This window comes from Hydractinia symbiolongicarpus, chromosome 11 (assembly GCF_029227915.1).
Source record: "Hydractinia symbiolongicarpus strain clone_291-10 chromosome 11, HSymV2.1, whole genome shotgun sequence".
Classification (NCBI taxonomy): domain Eukaryota; kingdom Metazoa; phylum Cnidaria; class Hydrozoa; order Anthoathecata; family Hydractiniidae; genus Hydractinia; species Hydractinia symbiolongicarpus.
In genome coordinates, this window is record NC_079885.1 from 9,993,822 (window position 1) to 10,004,839 (window position 11,018).

At 34.9% G+C, this 11,018-nt stretch overlaps 1 protein-coding gene across 2 annotated transcripts; it reads left to right on the forward strand.

The window, feature by feature from the left end:
* Positions 1-1,404: 1,404 nt before the first annotated feature.
* On the forward strand, positions 1,405-9,711 carry LOC130613679 (uncharacterized). Of its 2 annotated transcripts, XR_008975711.1 has the most exons (5): positions 1,405-1,443; positions 4,850-4,979; positions 5,193-6,014; positions 8,570-8,692; positions 9,099-9,711. XR_008975711.1 is itself a non-coding variant. In XM_057435006.1 (4 exons), exons 2-4 carry the CDS (start codon positions 4,874-4,876, stop codon positions 6,752-6,754), a joined length of 942 nt encoding a protein of 313 aa, XP_057290989.1. In that variant the 5' UTR covers positions 1,405-1,443; positions 4,850-4,873; the 3' UTR covers positions 6,755-7,164. The 2 variants fall into 2 exon arrangements, 1 of the variants encoding a protein (XP_057290989.1); XM_057435006.1 differs by lacking the exons at positions 8,570-8,692; positions 9,099-9,711 and adding an exon at positions 6,741-7,164.
* The last annotated feature ends 1,307 nt before the right edge of the window (positions 9,712-11,018 follow it).

An 11,018-nucleotide genomic window follows, 5' to 3' on the forward strand; every position in this document is an offset into this window, starting at 1 on the left:
TCATCAAGTGAGGTTTTTCCTTTACAGTAACCTTAAAACAACCAATTCTTGTATAACTGTCACTTGCATATAAGTAATCATGACAATCCTTTAAAAAGACCCGCATTTGCTGCAAGACAAACTTTTTGTTGGGCTAGAAATGAACTTTTACTGGACTAAAACACTGCCTTAGTTACAGTTAACAAAAAAAGTATGCTGAATATGATAGTGACATCAAAATTTTGATTTTTGTCACCTAAATGGAGTTTAAGCTCACAAACGTTTCAATCGCGCGACTTTCAACCATGAATGATAGGCTGTATTTTTTGTTAGCAGAAATTGTAAAATTGGGTTGCATTGTGGATGTTTCATAGTTGTGCATTTTCAATAGCAAGATAGTTTATGCAGCGCCTGCATATTTTTTCGCTAGAATCAATCGCAGTAGTTTAAACTTTTTAAACTACCAAGCGGAGGAAAATAAATTCAGCCAATCACAAGCCAATTATATTTCAAGATTGCGAAGCATTAAATTCCAAATGCTAGACAGCCAGCCTAATAAACAAATACCAAATATTAAGATAGATCTTAATGAAGTTACATGGTTTTTTTTGTTAATAAATTTCGTTTGAAGTGGAAACAACATTTTTTTCACATCCTGTAAAACAAGGTTGGTTCTGCTGTGTTATAAGAAGCTTTCTCAGCATGTTAAACTAGCCTAGTCAAATGGTGCATCCAGGGAGCTAAAAAACAAAGATAAATATTATGGGTACATTACTGGTCCAGGACCAAAAGCATACATTTCAGTGGTAAATTTGCTAAACAAAGTTGAACAAAAATGATAAAACAATAAAAAAACGATAGTATTTTAAACTGGTCGGTGGTGAAAAATCGCCAGATTCCCAGGAATAAAAATATGAAAACAAGTGTCTGGAGTGGTAGCTAGCTAGCGGCTACCGGGAGAGCTACGCTAGCTATGTTGCGTCAGGCTAAATAGCTCCTCCTTGGAAAGATATTAGTCAACTGCATGTATAATCTAAAAGCTAAATAAAAATATTTAAGAGTGGAGAAAAGATATAATGAACCCCCACCCCCATCGCCGCCGGGGTGGTACAAGCCGTCTTGTGACCTTTCGTTTCGTGTGCGAGGTGCAAAATCACTAGATATTTTGAGCCATGACTTTTTTTATTCAGCCCTAACACTGAAACAAACAATAAGTCAGCTAAATGTGCATTTCATGTTTATAACCTCCAAATCTTCACAAAGAGATTTCTTCTTTAATTTATGGAAACTTATTTACAAAAAACTATTAAAACTTAAAATATTTTATCTTTTTTCCAAAAAAGTAATCTTTATGTAAGCCTTATTGCACAAACATATATTCTTTGCCTAGCGCATGCGCAAAGTAATAGCATGTCTTTGTTAAAACTCACCCTTTCTTTTTGAAGTTTAGACGGCGGCGTCAGGGTTCGTTTTGTTTATTCTTGCCTGGCATTTTTTTATATTGTTTTTTGCATTTAACTTTACAAATGTTTTTGCAATGTGATTTTTTGCTTTATAGTATAACTGTATTTTTTTTATGGTACCTTTATTTACGAGGTAACGATTTTCAGTTCATTTTTCTTATTTGAAAATTTTTGATCATTTTCAACAAAAATAAATTCAGCATCAAAATTTATACAAGCATGCAAATTTATACACTAAGTACAATCCACCTCTTTACAGTTGAGTGAAAATAACATACCCTTTTTAGAAGACATAACTTCAATATTAAAACTGAAAACGAACTTTCCTTTTTTACCAAAACACCCACTGCTGTGGAATTGCAATTGTTGTTGTTTTCTGCTATTTCTGCACAGAAGCCTCCACGCAGATTTTTCTCAAAGGCGCACAGCATTGTCTTTTGAAACAACTACTTCATGTATTACTACATATCATAATAACTGTAAACACGTGTATTCCCTCTCCTCTTGGCCAAACTTCGAAAGTTCTATATCAAGAAACCACGCAAATCCACTGCCATGAAAATGTTTTAAATCTATCCCTTGCAAGCAAGGAGAACCATAAGTCTTTACTTTGTGACTTCCAATCAGGCATTTATTTTTCTAATGACTTGCTAACTTTGCCATGTTACCTAGCAAATGAATGCCTTTCTCAAAACCTGTCTGGCAAAGCTAGCCAAAAATAAATTTATTGTATATTTTCTGATCTTGATTTAAAATCTGTGATCAATATCAAGAATTACTAACAGGAGAGCTGTTTCGGGCATCTGGGTTCTTGTTAAATTAAAATCTATGGTTATGCTTAAGTTGATTAAATTTGATTATTAAAAAGTGGAGGGAAACCATGCGTATATGTTCTGCTCGGATAATGAACATTGGCCTGATTAAGTACGGCAGCTTGCACCGGTTAAGAACAGGGCAGAAAATACATAATCAGGGCAACATAATCAGGACAGGCCGGCTTATTACTCAAAAAATATTATTTGGCACTTATAAAAGGGACATATAATCAGGGCAGGCCAGTTTATATACGACAGTGTAATATTATTTCTCATTTATTATAGAACGAACATAATCGGGGCAGGCCGACTTATGTATGACACAGTCAAATATTATTCGAGACTTATAGAACGAACCTAATCGGGGCCGACCGGCTTATGTATGGCATTTTTCAATTATTTCTCACTTATTATAGAACGCACATAATCGGGGAAGGCCGGCTTATGTATGACAGTCAAATATTATTCCAGACTTATAGAACAAATATAATCGGGGCCGACCGCTTTTATATCATTCGTCATCACTTCTGACAAGCGAATAGCCCTGGTGGCAAAGTTGTTGTTGCTCTCAAATGAAACGAAATTTCGCGGCAAATACTAAATTTTGGGATTCGCAAATTTAATAACTTTTCACCAAACTTAATCCTTTGGCGGCCAGGTCAATTTTCGCATTTTTTACGAAAACGTAGATGTACTATAAAGAACCACAAATAATTCCTTTTATAGTAAAAATAATACTATAAAACTATATATTTTCTGAAACCTTATGAGTTCTTCTCCACAAATGTTACAATTAAAATAGCATATTTTTACCATAACGACAAAAAAATGGACAAAAAAAAATCAAAATGGTAGCAAAAGTTGTGAATTTTTCAAAAAAAATCCTATTTTTTAGCAAATATCAGTAACAAACAATGAAATAAGCAGCTAAATCATACTAAAATATGAACTACAATACCTTAGCTTGATACTGCAAAAAAAAATTTTAGTAAAACTCATTTGGTTGCTTTTCTATGGAAAAAGATACAGAACGCAAAAAAAGACATTTTTTCTAAAAAAAGAACAAACAATTGGTAAAAGACCATGTATGTCTTGATATACCTAAATCAAAGGATTTACATCGTTTTTTGTCAGTAGATTATAAATGTATATCAAATATCAAATGCTAATTCCTAGAAAAAAGTCATTTCAATAATTTACTTTCTTAATTTGCCTTTCGTGTGAAAGTCCCGAAAGCAAACTTTGCACACATGTGTTTCACATTTTTGACAATAGTCAAATGTTTTTGTGTCCCTTCTTTTTCCAGTTACAGGGTTAATCTGATAAGCACACAGGGTGCATTTCTTTCGAAGTGCGTGGTGAGACATATAATGTTTTCCTGTCAAACGAACTTGAGAGGAACACTTGCGGCGAATGCTTTTCTCCTCTGTAATGTTTGAACTATTTCGTGTGGGTTCGCTCTCCTCAACCTGATCAAGATATGTTTGAACAAGTTGGTGAACCAATGCTTCTCTGAATTTTTTGTGTGCTCTTCTTGAAGCAGCAAATTGTGGGTTCTTGACAAAGTAAACGCACATAGCATTGATGACGCAGAGCTCAACAAGCCGAAAAAATACTTTCTTCCACCACTTCAACGATTTGCGCGACACAGTGTAATATGATAGCAATTGATCGCACTTGTCAACACCCCCCATAAATTTATTGTATTCACAAATTAAATTTGGTTTTGTGATATTTCCTTGGTATCTTTCAATAACTTTCATCTCAAGATTGTGAAAGGATGATAAGCAAAACACGTCACGTTTATCCTTTCAGTGCACAGCGACGACATTGTTTTGCTGGAGATAGGACGCAGCTCCCAGATCCAATTTTTCTGTTTGGAAGGCAACAGGGAGCTGAGCTCTTCCCTTTCTTAGTGTACCACAGGAGTATGTCTGCTGTTTCTGGAGATCATCAACGAGTTTCAAACTCGTGTAGAAATTATCGAAGAATACCAGATAACCTTTTCCGAGGTATTTTTGAAGCAAATCAAAAACAATGAGGTACGACAAACCATGCTCAACTGTGCCCTCAGTCTTTCCAGTGTATATCTGGAACTGTAGGCAGTAACCAGTAACAGCTTCGCACAATACCCAAATCTTTATCCAAAACTTTTTTGGCTTCTTTGGCATGTATTCCCGCAAAAAGAATAATTTAGGTTCCGTGAAATTTAGTTACTTCAAAGTATATTATGCTGAAATGTATTTACTACAAGATTAGTTTTAAACTAAGAATTACGTCGAGACTTTTTTCTTCCGCCATCTCTAGTTTTTAGGGGTGTATCTTCCAGAGAATGTTTAATTCACAAAAGTTCGAGGAAAATGCCAATCACAGCCTGCCTGGCCAGCCATTATATCAGCGTTCATAATCCGGTCACCACTACATAACCAGTGCAAAAAAAACATAATCGGATCATGTGTACATAATCCGGCTGTCCCGGTTGTAAACAGGCCGTTTTCGCAATCTGGGCAGAACATATATACAGTGTGTCATAATGTCACACAAAAGTATAAAAATCATACTTACCTTATCTTATCCTGCTTTACATTTTAGCATTGAACTTACCTTAACATAAAAATGCAAGGTGGTGAAAGAATAAAGCTTTATGTTGGCTCTTTGCCTTTTGATACAAGAGGACCAGACCTCGAGGAAATGTTTTCAAAATATGGAACACCACATAATGGTAAGTTATCTTTGGATTGGGTTACTGTTGAGGTCTGGGAGAAATATGTGCATTATCACTGCTTATTTCTTGTATAAACCCTAACTGTATAAAATTTGTTGTTAAAGAGATATATCATGTTACAGAAAGCCGAACAGTTTAAATTTTTGTCACCCCTTCCCCCTTAACTGTTGTACGAAATACATAAATGTGTTATTTAATTTGTATTTAAAGCTCATGTGGTGATGGAAAAAGATGATGAGACAAGATCTCGTGGCTTTGGTTTTGTCGAATTCGAAACTTCAGAGGAAGCAGAAGCAGCTATTAATGGATTAAATGAGACTCCACTTGGCCATAGACACATAATGGTTCAGCATGCTGGTAAGCCTGCTAGTGGTAAACCCCCACAAAGAAGAGGTAGAGGAGGTCCTGGTGGGGGCAGAGGTGGTCGTGGTTTTGGTGGTGGGTTTGGTGGACGAGGTGGAAGAGGAGGTGGTTTCGATCGAGGAGGTAGAGGTGGGAGGGGTGGACGTGGTGGGTTTGACCGTGGTGGTAGAGGGCCCAGGGGAGGCAGTGGACGTGGTGGATATGGTGGTAGAGGAGGACGAGGAAGAGGCGGGTACGGAAATGATAGTTATGGCAGTGGAGGTGGTTATAATCAAGGAGGAGGGTATGGTGGAAACAGTGGAAGTAGCTATAACAGTAATGATTATAGTGGAAATTACAGTAGCGGGGGTCAAGGGGGTGGATATGGAGGAAACAGTTATAGTGGTTCTAACCAAGCTGCATCAGGTGGTTATGATAGTGCTCAAACTTCATATGGTGGTGGCCAGAATTCATATGGTGCAAATCAAGGCGGGTATGGTGGCAGTACAGGTGGATATGGAGCATCCCAACAGAGCAACCAGTCAAGCTATGGGGGCAATCAACAAAGTTATGGTAATAGTAACAGTTATGGCGGTGGCTATGGAAGTGGTGGACAAAATTCATATGGTAGCAGTGGCGGTTATGGACAACAAAGCACCAACACTCAAGGTGGAGGTGGCGGGGGTAGAAGTAAGTCTATTACTTATTTTCAGAAGCTAAAGTTTAGATCCAATTTTGTATGTATATCTGTTTCTGGCTAAATTTCTTTTCAACTTTGTGATGCAAATCAATATTTAATTTTTTACTAATTTTTTTACGTATTAAAATAATTATTCGCAATGCTACTCTTAGGTGCCTAATAAAGACAAAGGATTGTTAAAATAAATAGAAGTGTATTTGGAATATATTACGAATAAAAGTGTGGGCTTATAAGTCGTCTATCTTCAAAAAAGTGAATTAACACCACTTTCAAGGAATCCAAGGCAAAAAATCAATGACCCTTATAAGTTAGATGACAGAGATGCCTGAAGGGAAGGGTTTATTCGGCACCTTAAGAGTGTTTTCCACTTTACGAAAATTTTCATAGAACAGTGCGGAAAGAAACACGAAAGCTTCTGATCATGTACTTTAACTTAAATTCTTTACTGTTCCTGGAAAAGTTGAAACTAATGTAACTATTTCTCTTTGTTTTTGGAAACATCAGATAGAAAATTAGTTCACCAATCAGGTTTTTATTTCATAAAGTGGCAATAAAATAAAGCAGAAATGTACTGTTCCTTTTCATGGAAATTTTTTTGAAGTGGGAAACAGCCTTGAAAGTATTAGGCAGAAGATGGTAAAAAAATTATTCTGGACTATGTAAACTGTGTTATTGCCTACGTATTGGCTACATTGACCCAATTTTTTATTTTCAAGGTGACTGGTATTGAGCAGGCCTACATTGATCATCTCCTGCCTATCTTAATGAAGTTGAAAGTGACATTGTGGCCTTTATAGAGGTCTTTGTACATATAAATTTATCCACTTCAAGAAGAAAGTTATTCGGACTACATTACGCCTGTAAAGAATGCAATTCGATATGAACTACAAGTTATAATATAAATATGTGGACTTCACGGAACAAGACATATGCCTTTCAAATTGTTTTTATCAAGCTCCTTCAGCAAGAATAACTTAAAGCCTTTCGTAACTACTAGTATATTCCTGCATTTGTTCTATGATGTTACTGCTCTGACAAACTTGCCAAGAGCCACAAGTGGTCTCTGTGTTTCTTTTAAAGATAATTTTTAATTTTTTAATTTTATGTATATTGATGATAACAGTAATCTCAATTTTCTCATTTGTATTCGTTATTTTATTCCAGTCTATGTCTGCTCAATGTTTCAGGAAATGTAAAACTAATTTAAAATTTCTAACTGTATTACTAATTTTATTCTGGTCAATTCCTGTCTGTTGTCCTCAAGGTTTTACATAATTTTGTCCTGAAGATTTGTTAAAAATATCAAATGCAAATAATTAGGAGGGGATAACGAAAATTGATAAAAACACAGTTAAAAGGGATAATGCTTAAGGCAAACAATGGTCTCTTCTAAGAAATTCTGCCTGTTCCTGATAAATATGTTTGCTTGTAAGGGAGGCAGGGAAAAACAGATATTAGGATAAAAGGATTGACCAAATGTGAAAGCAATAAATCATATTTCAATACCTCATCAATAAAGTTGAAGTTACACAGCTACCTGGTTTTTTGGTATTTGCGATTAAAGAGACGACCATCAAGAGTTTAATCAGTTATATAGGCCTAAACCAAAAAGAATATAATCACCTTATATAAGTCTGGACCGACAAGAATTTGATCAGTTTATTAAGACCTGAACCAGCCAGATCTGCTAAAATAGACCAGATAAGCTAATGCTGATCGAATCAGCCTGGACCAACACACACTTTATGCTATAATCATATAGGCCTGGACCACCACGGATTTATGCTTTCCTCAAAAAGGCCTGGACCCGCACAGATTTCTGCTTTGCCTAAATAGGCCTGGAAACATTTGCCATTAAGGTTGGTTACATTCTTTGATTACGAAGGCACACTTGTTTTTTTGCATTTGCACATGAATCTTTTTTAAAAAATCATTGTTAAAGTCAAAGGTATTGGTGTTTTTAAGGAAACTGATTGGGGATGCCAGTCCTTTTTTGATTGTAAATATTGGAAACCCGGAGATTTGCACAAAAGTTGAAAAATAAAAAAACATTTCTTTTTGTGTGTAAATATGTTGAAGATAGAACTGATTTCATAGCGTTAATTATAGGACTTGTGATGCCAATGACTAATTGACAATGATTCATTGTGCTTAAAAGGATTCCAAAGTGATACATGTCGCTGAACTTTGTGGCTGTTCATATACAACTTATTAATTATCAAACCTTCCTGAATATTTTAAGATAAGATATTTTTTCTCAATATATGCGCTTAAGAAAAGCTTACCTACAAAATTTCATTCCAAACAAACATGCAGGGTCAATTAAAAACTGTCCTGGAAGACTGACTACCTCCTTGGCCTATTTTTTTGTCAAAAAAGGCTTAAAACGTTTTTAGCTTTGTCACAGTAGTTCAGCATCACTTTTCACCTTGGAATCTCTTTTGAAAAGCTTTCCTAAGTTGAAGTAAGTGGCAACTTTAATAATGCCGTGTTTTTTGCTGTGCAAATCAAATTTGAAATCTTTAATCTTTGTTGTTATTTATAGATTAGATCACTACGCTTATGACCGATGTGGTTCTATTATAAATCGTCGTTCAAAAATGATGTTATTCGGCAAATTCTGTAAAAAGTTGCTGACTTATATTTTGAGTTCATTCTTGTTACGAATGTAAGTACTGATTTCATAAAAATCAATCCTACAATACCATACAGAAGCTATGAGGCGCAATTTTTCTTTCCTTTCCATAGCTTGAGTTTATTACTGAAAACATTTTACTTATTCAATCAATTGCTCTTTGAAAATTTTGCTGCTGTAAGACAATTTTATTTCCGCAAAAATTGTTCAGCCAAAGTAGTCTCGGTACTAAAAATGGCAGCAAAAGCAGCCCGTTTTTAAAGTTCTGTTTCAGAACCAGTTTTTTCTTGTCAGTAAGGGCAACAATATTCTAACTTTAGTAAAAGGTTTGTTTTTAGCAGGTAAATTTGTTTTTGATGCTGGAAAACCCTACCTGAAGGTTAATAATGAATCTAAATCTAACATCTCACGTTTTGTAATGTGTTATGTTTTTTTTTAGGGCCACTTCCGAAGGTAGGTATGATGCAAGCTTACGGTAAGTATTTCCCAAGAAGAAGAAACTTTCCCGTCAACCACGTTAAAATCTCTTTTAGTTACGAAAACATTGAGTCCTTTGCGTTTAAAAACCTAACGGGTAGGTTTTTATCAAATCTCGAATCTCCTCAATTTTAGTTTTAAAACCTGTGACTTGTAACAAGTTTTAAAACTAAAAATGAAAAATCAAAACAATGTTCTAATTTCGAAATTCCTAGAACTGCATGGGGCACGGTATTTCCTATAAAATCTCAATTTCTTTGAAAAATTATGATGTCCTCATTTTTTTTTTATTATTTTTTTTATGTAAAAATCCCGTCATCTCAAAATAGGTCAAATTCTTGTGAAAAGTATTCACATCCCAAATTTTACACTAAGAGTGGCAACCCTATTAACTTTTCTGTTTAAAAAATCTTCTGTCTGAAATTTAGAACTTCATGTTAATTTGAGATTTCAGAGCCCAGGAAGTGGTCTTGGACGCAGAAAACGCTTTAGTTGATTTTGGAAGCTGGCATCCTCAAGTGTATACAATTAATCCTAATACTACTTTTTTTTCAAGAAAATAAATTCTTTAAAAATTCTTGTTTTTTTTTCTCTCAAAGTCCAAGCATTTCACAGAATTACTCATTTCCAACATGTTTTTGATGTTATGCTTTTAAAATCCTATTGCTGCAATTAACACCATTTTGTGAGATTCTTCTACTTAAAAGTGTCCGCTTGTTTTGACGATGTTCACGCATTGCGGACGACGATCAAACTTTGCAACTGAAACTGAGCCTATCCAATATATGGGAAACAGTATGACTGTGTGACCAAAAGCATGGAAACGAAATGTGACTTATAAAGCAAACTCGTGTCAGTTCTTTTAGTTCGCGTTTACATTCGTGTTCTGGAAATAAATATCTCTGAGTGATATCTGTCAGCAACGCTTTGGACTTTTTTGACTGGTGTACGACAATATATTTAAGAAACGCTTTTAAGGCGCCCTGTTTACTTCGAAGTCAAAATTAATGTGGTGAAGAGATACACACTGTCGATGAAGTTTTCTCGGGATTCTAATTATGTTTGGCCTATGACCCTGATGTAATAACGCATTCTTTTATTACCAAAGCATAAAATAGAAACATTAATTGACGTTTTCAGTCGGAATTTTTTTTCGCGATTTCTTGGGGACGAGGTTGGGTTGCAGGTTCGAGTCTCTGCTCTGGCGCATTGTAAGTGCAATATTAGTCTAACTTTGTGAATAATCTAGCTATGTTTACGCTGAACCGTGTGGCCACAAAGCCATATTGTACTATGAAACGTCATACTTGCGTTAGGACCCACCTTTTTCTTTTTTAATGCACTTTTTCAAAAAACGGAGAATTTCCAAGAAGTTGACGTGGAATTAAAAAATGAAAAAAAAATATTTTAGACCGAAATTCCCCTTTAATATTTATTAATTAATATTTATTCTGTGAATGTTTTATCAATAAAGGACTTCGTTACTTCATTAACGAAAATAATATTTGCTTGTTGTTTCGCAAGGCCTGCAAAAATAGCAGCATTTTTTAATCCGTAACATTGGTACTGGCAAAAATAAGTATCAAAGGTAATAAATCTGACTTTATTGAATTATAATTACTATTAAAACGAATTTTTAAGTATTCAGAAATAATATGAAAAGTATTTTGTTTTAATATCTGCATCTGTATTTTTTTCATCGCCATGGAAGCTGCTGAGAAGAGAGATCAAAATTGAAGGACAAATGGAGAGACAACCCCTACAACGAGTTTCTTTTAAAATAAATTACGTATAAATTTTTTTCAAAAATAGAAATTTTTACGAACAGGAAAATATTACGGAATTCGACAGGAAGGCAACTACAAACTCAGGACCTGCATGG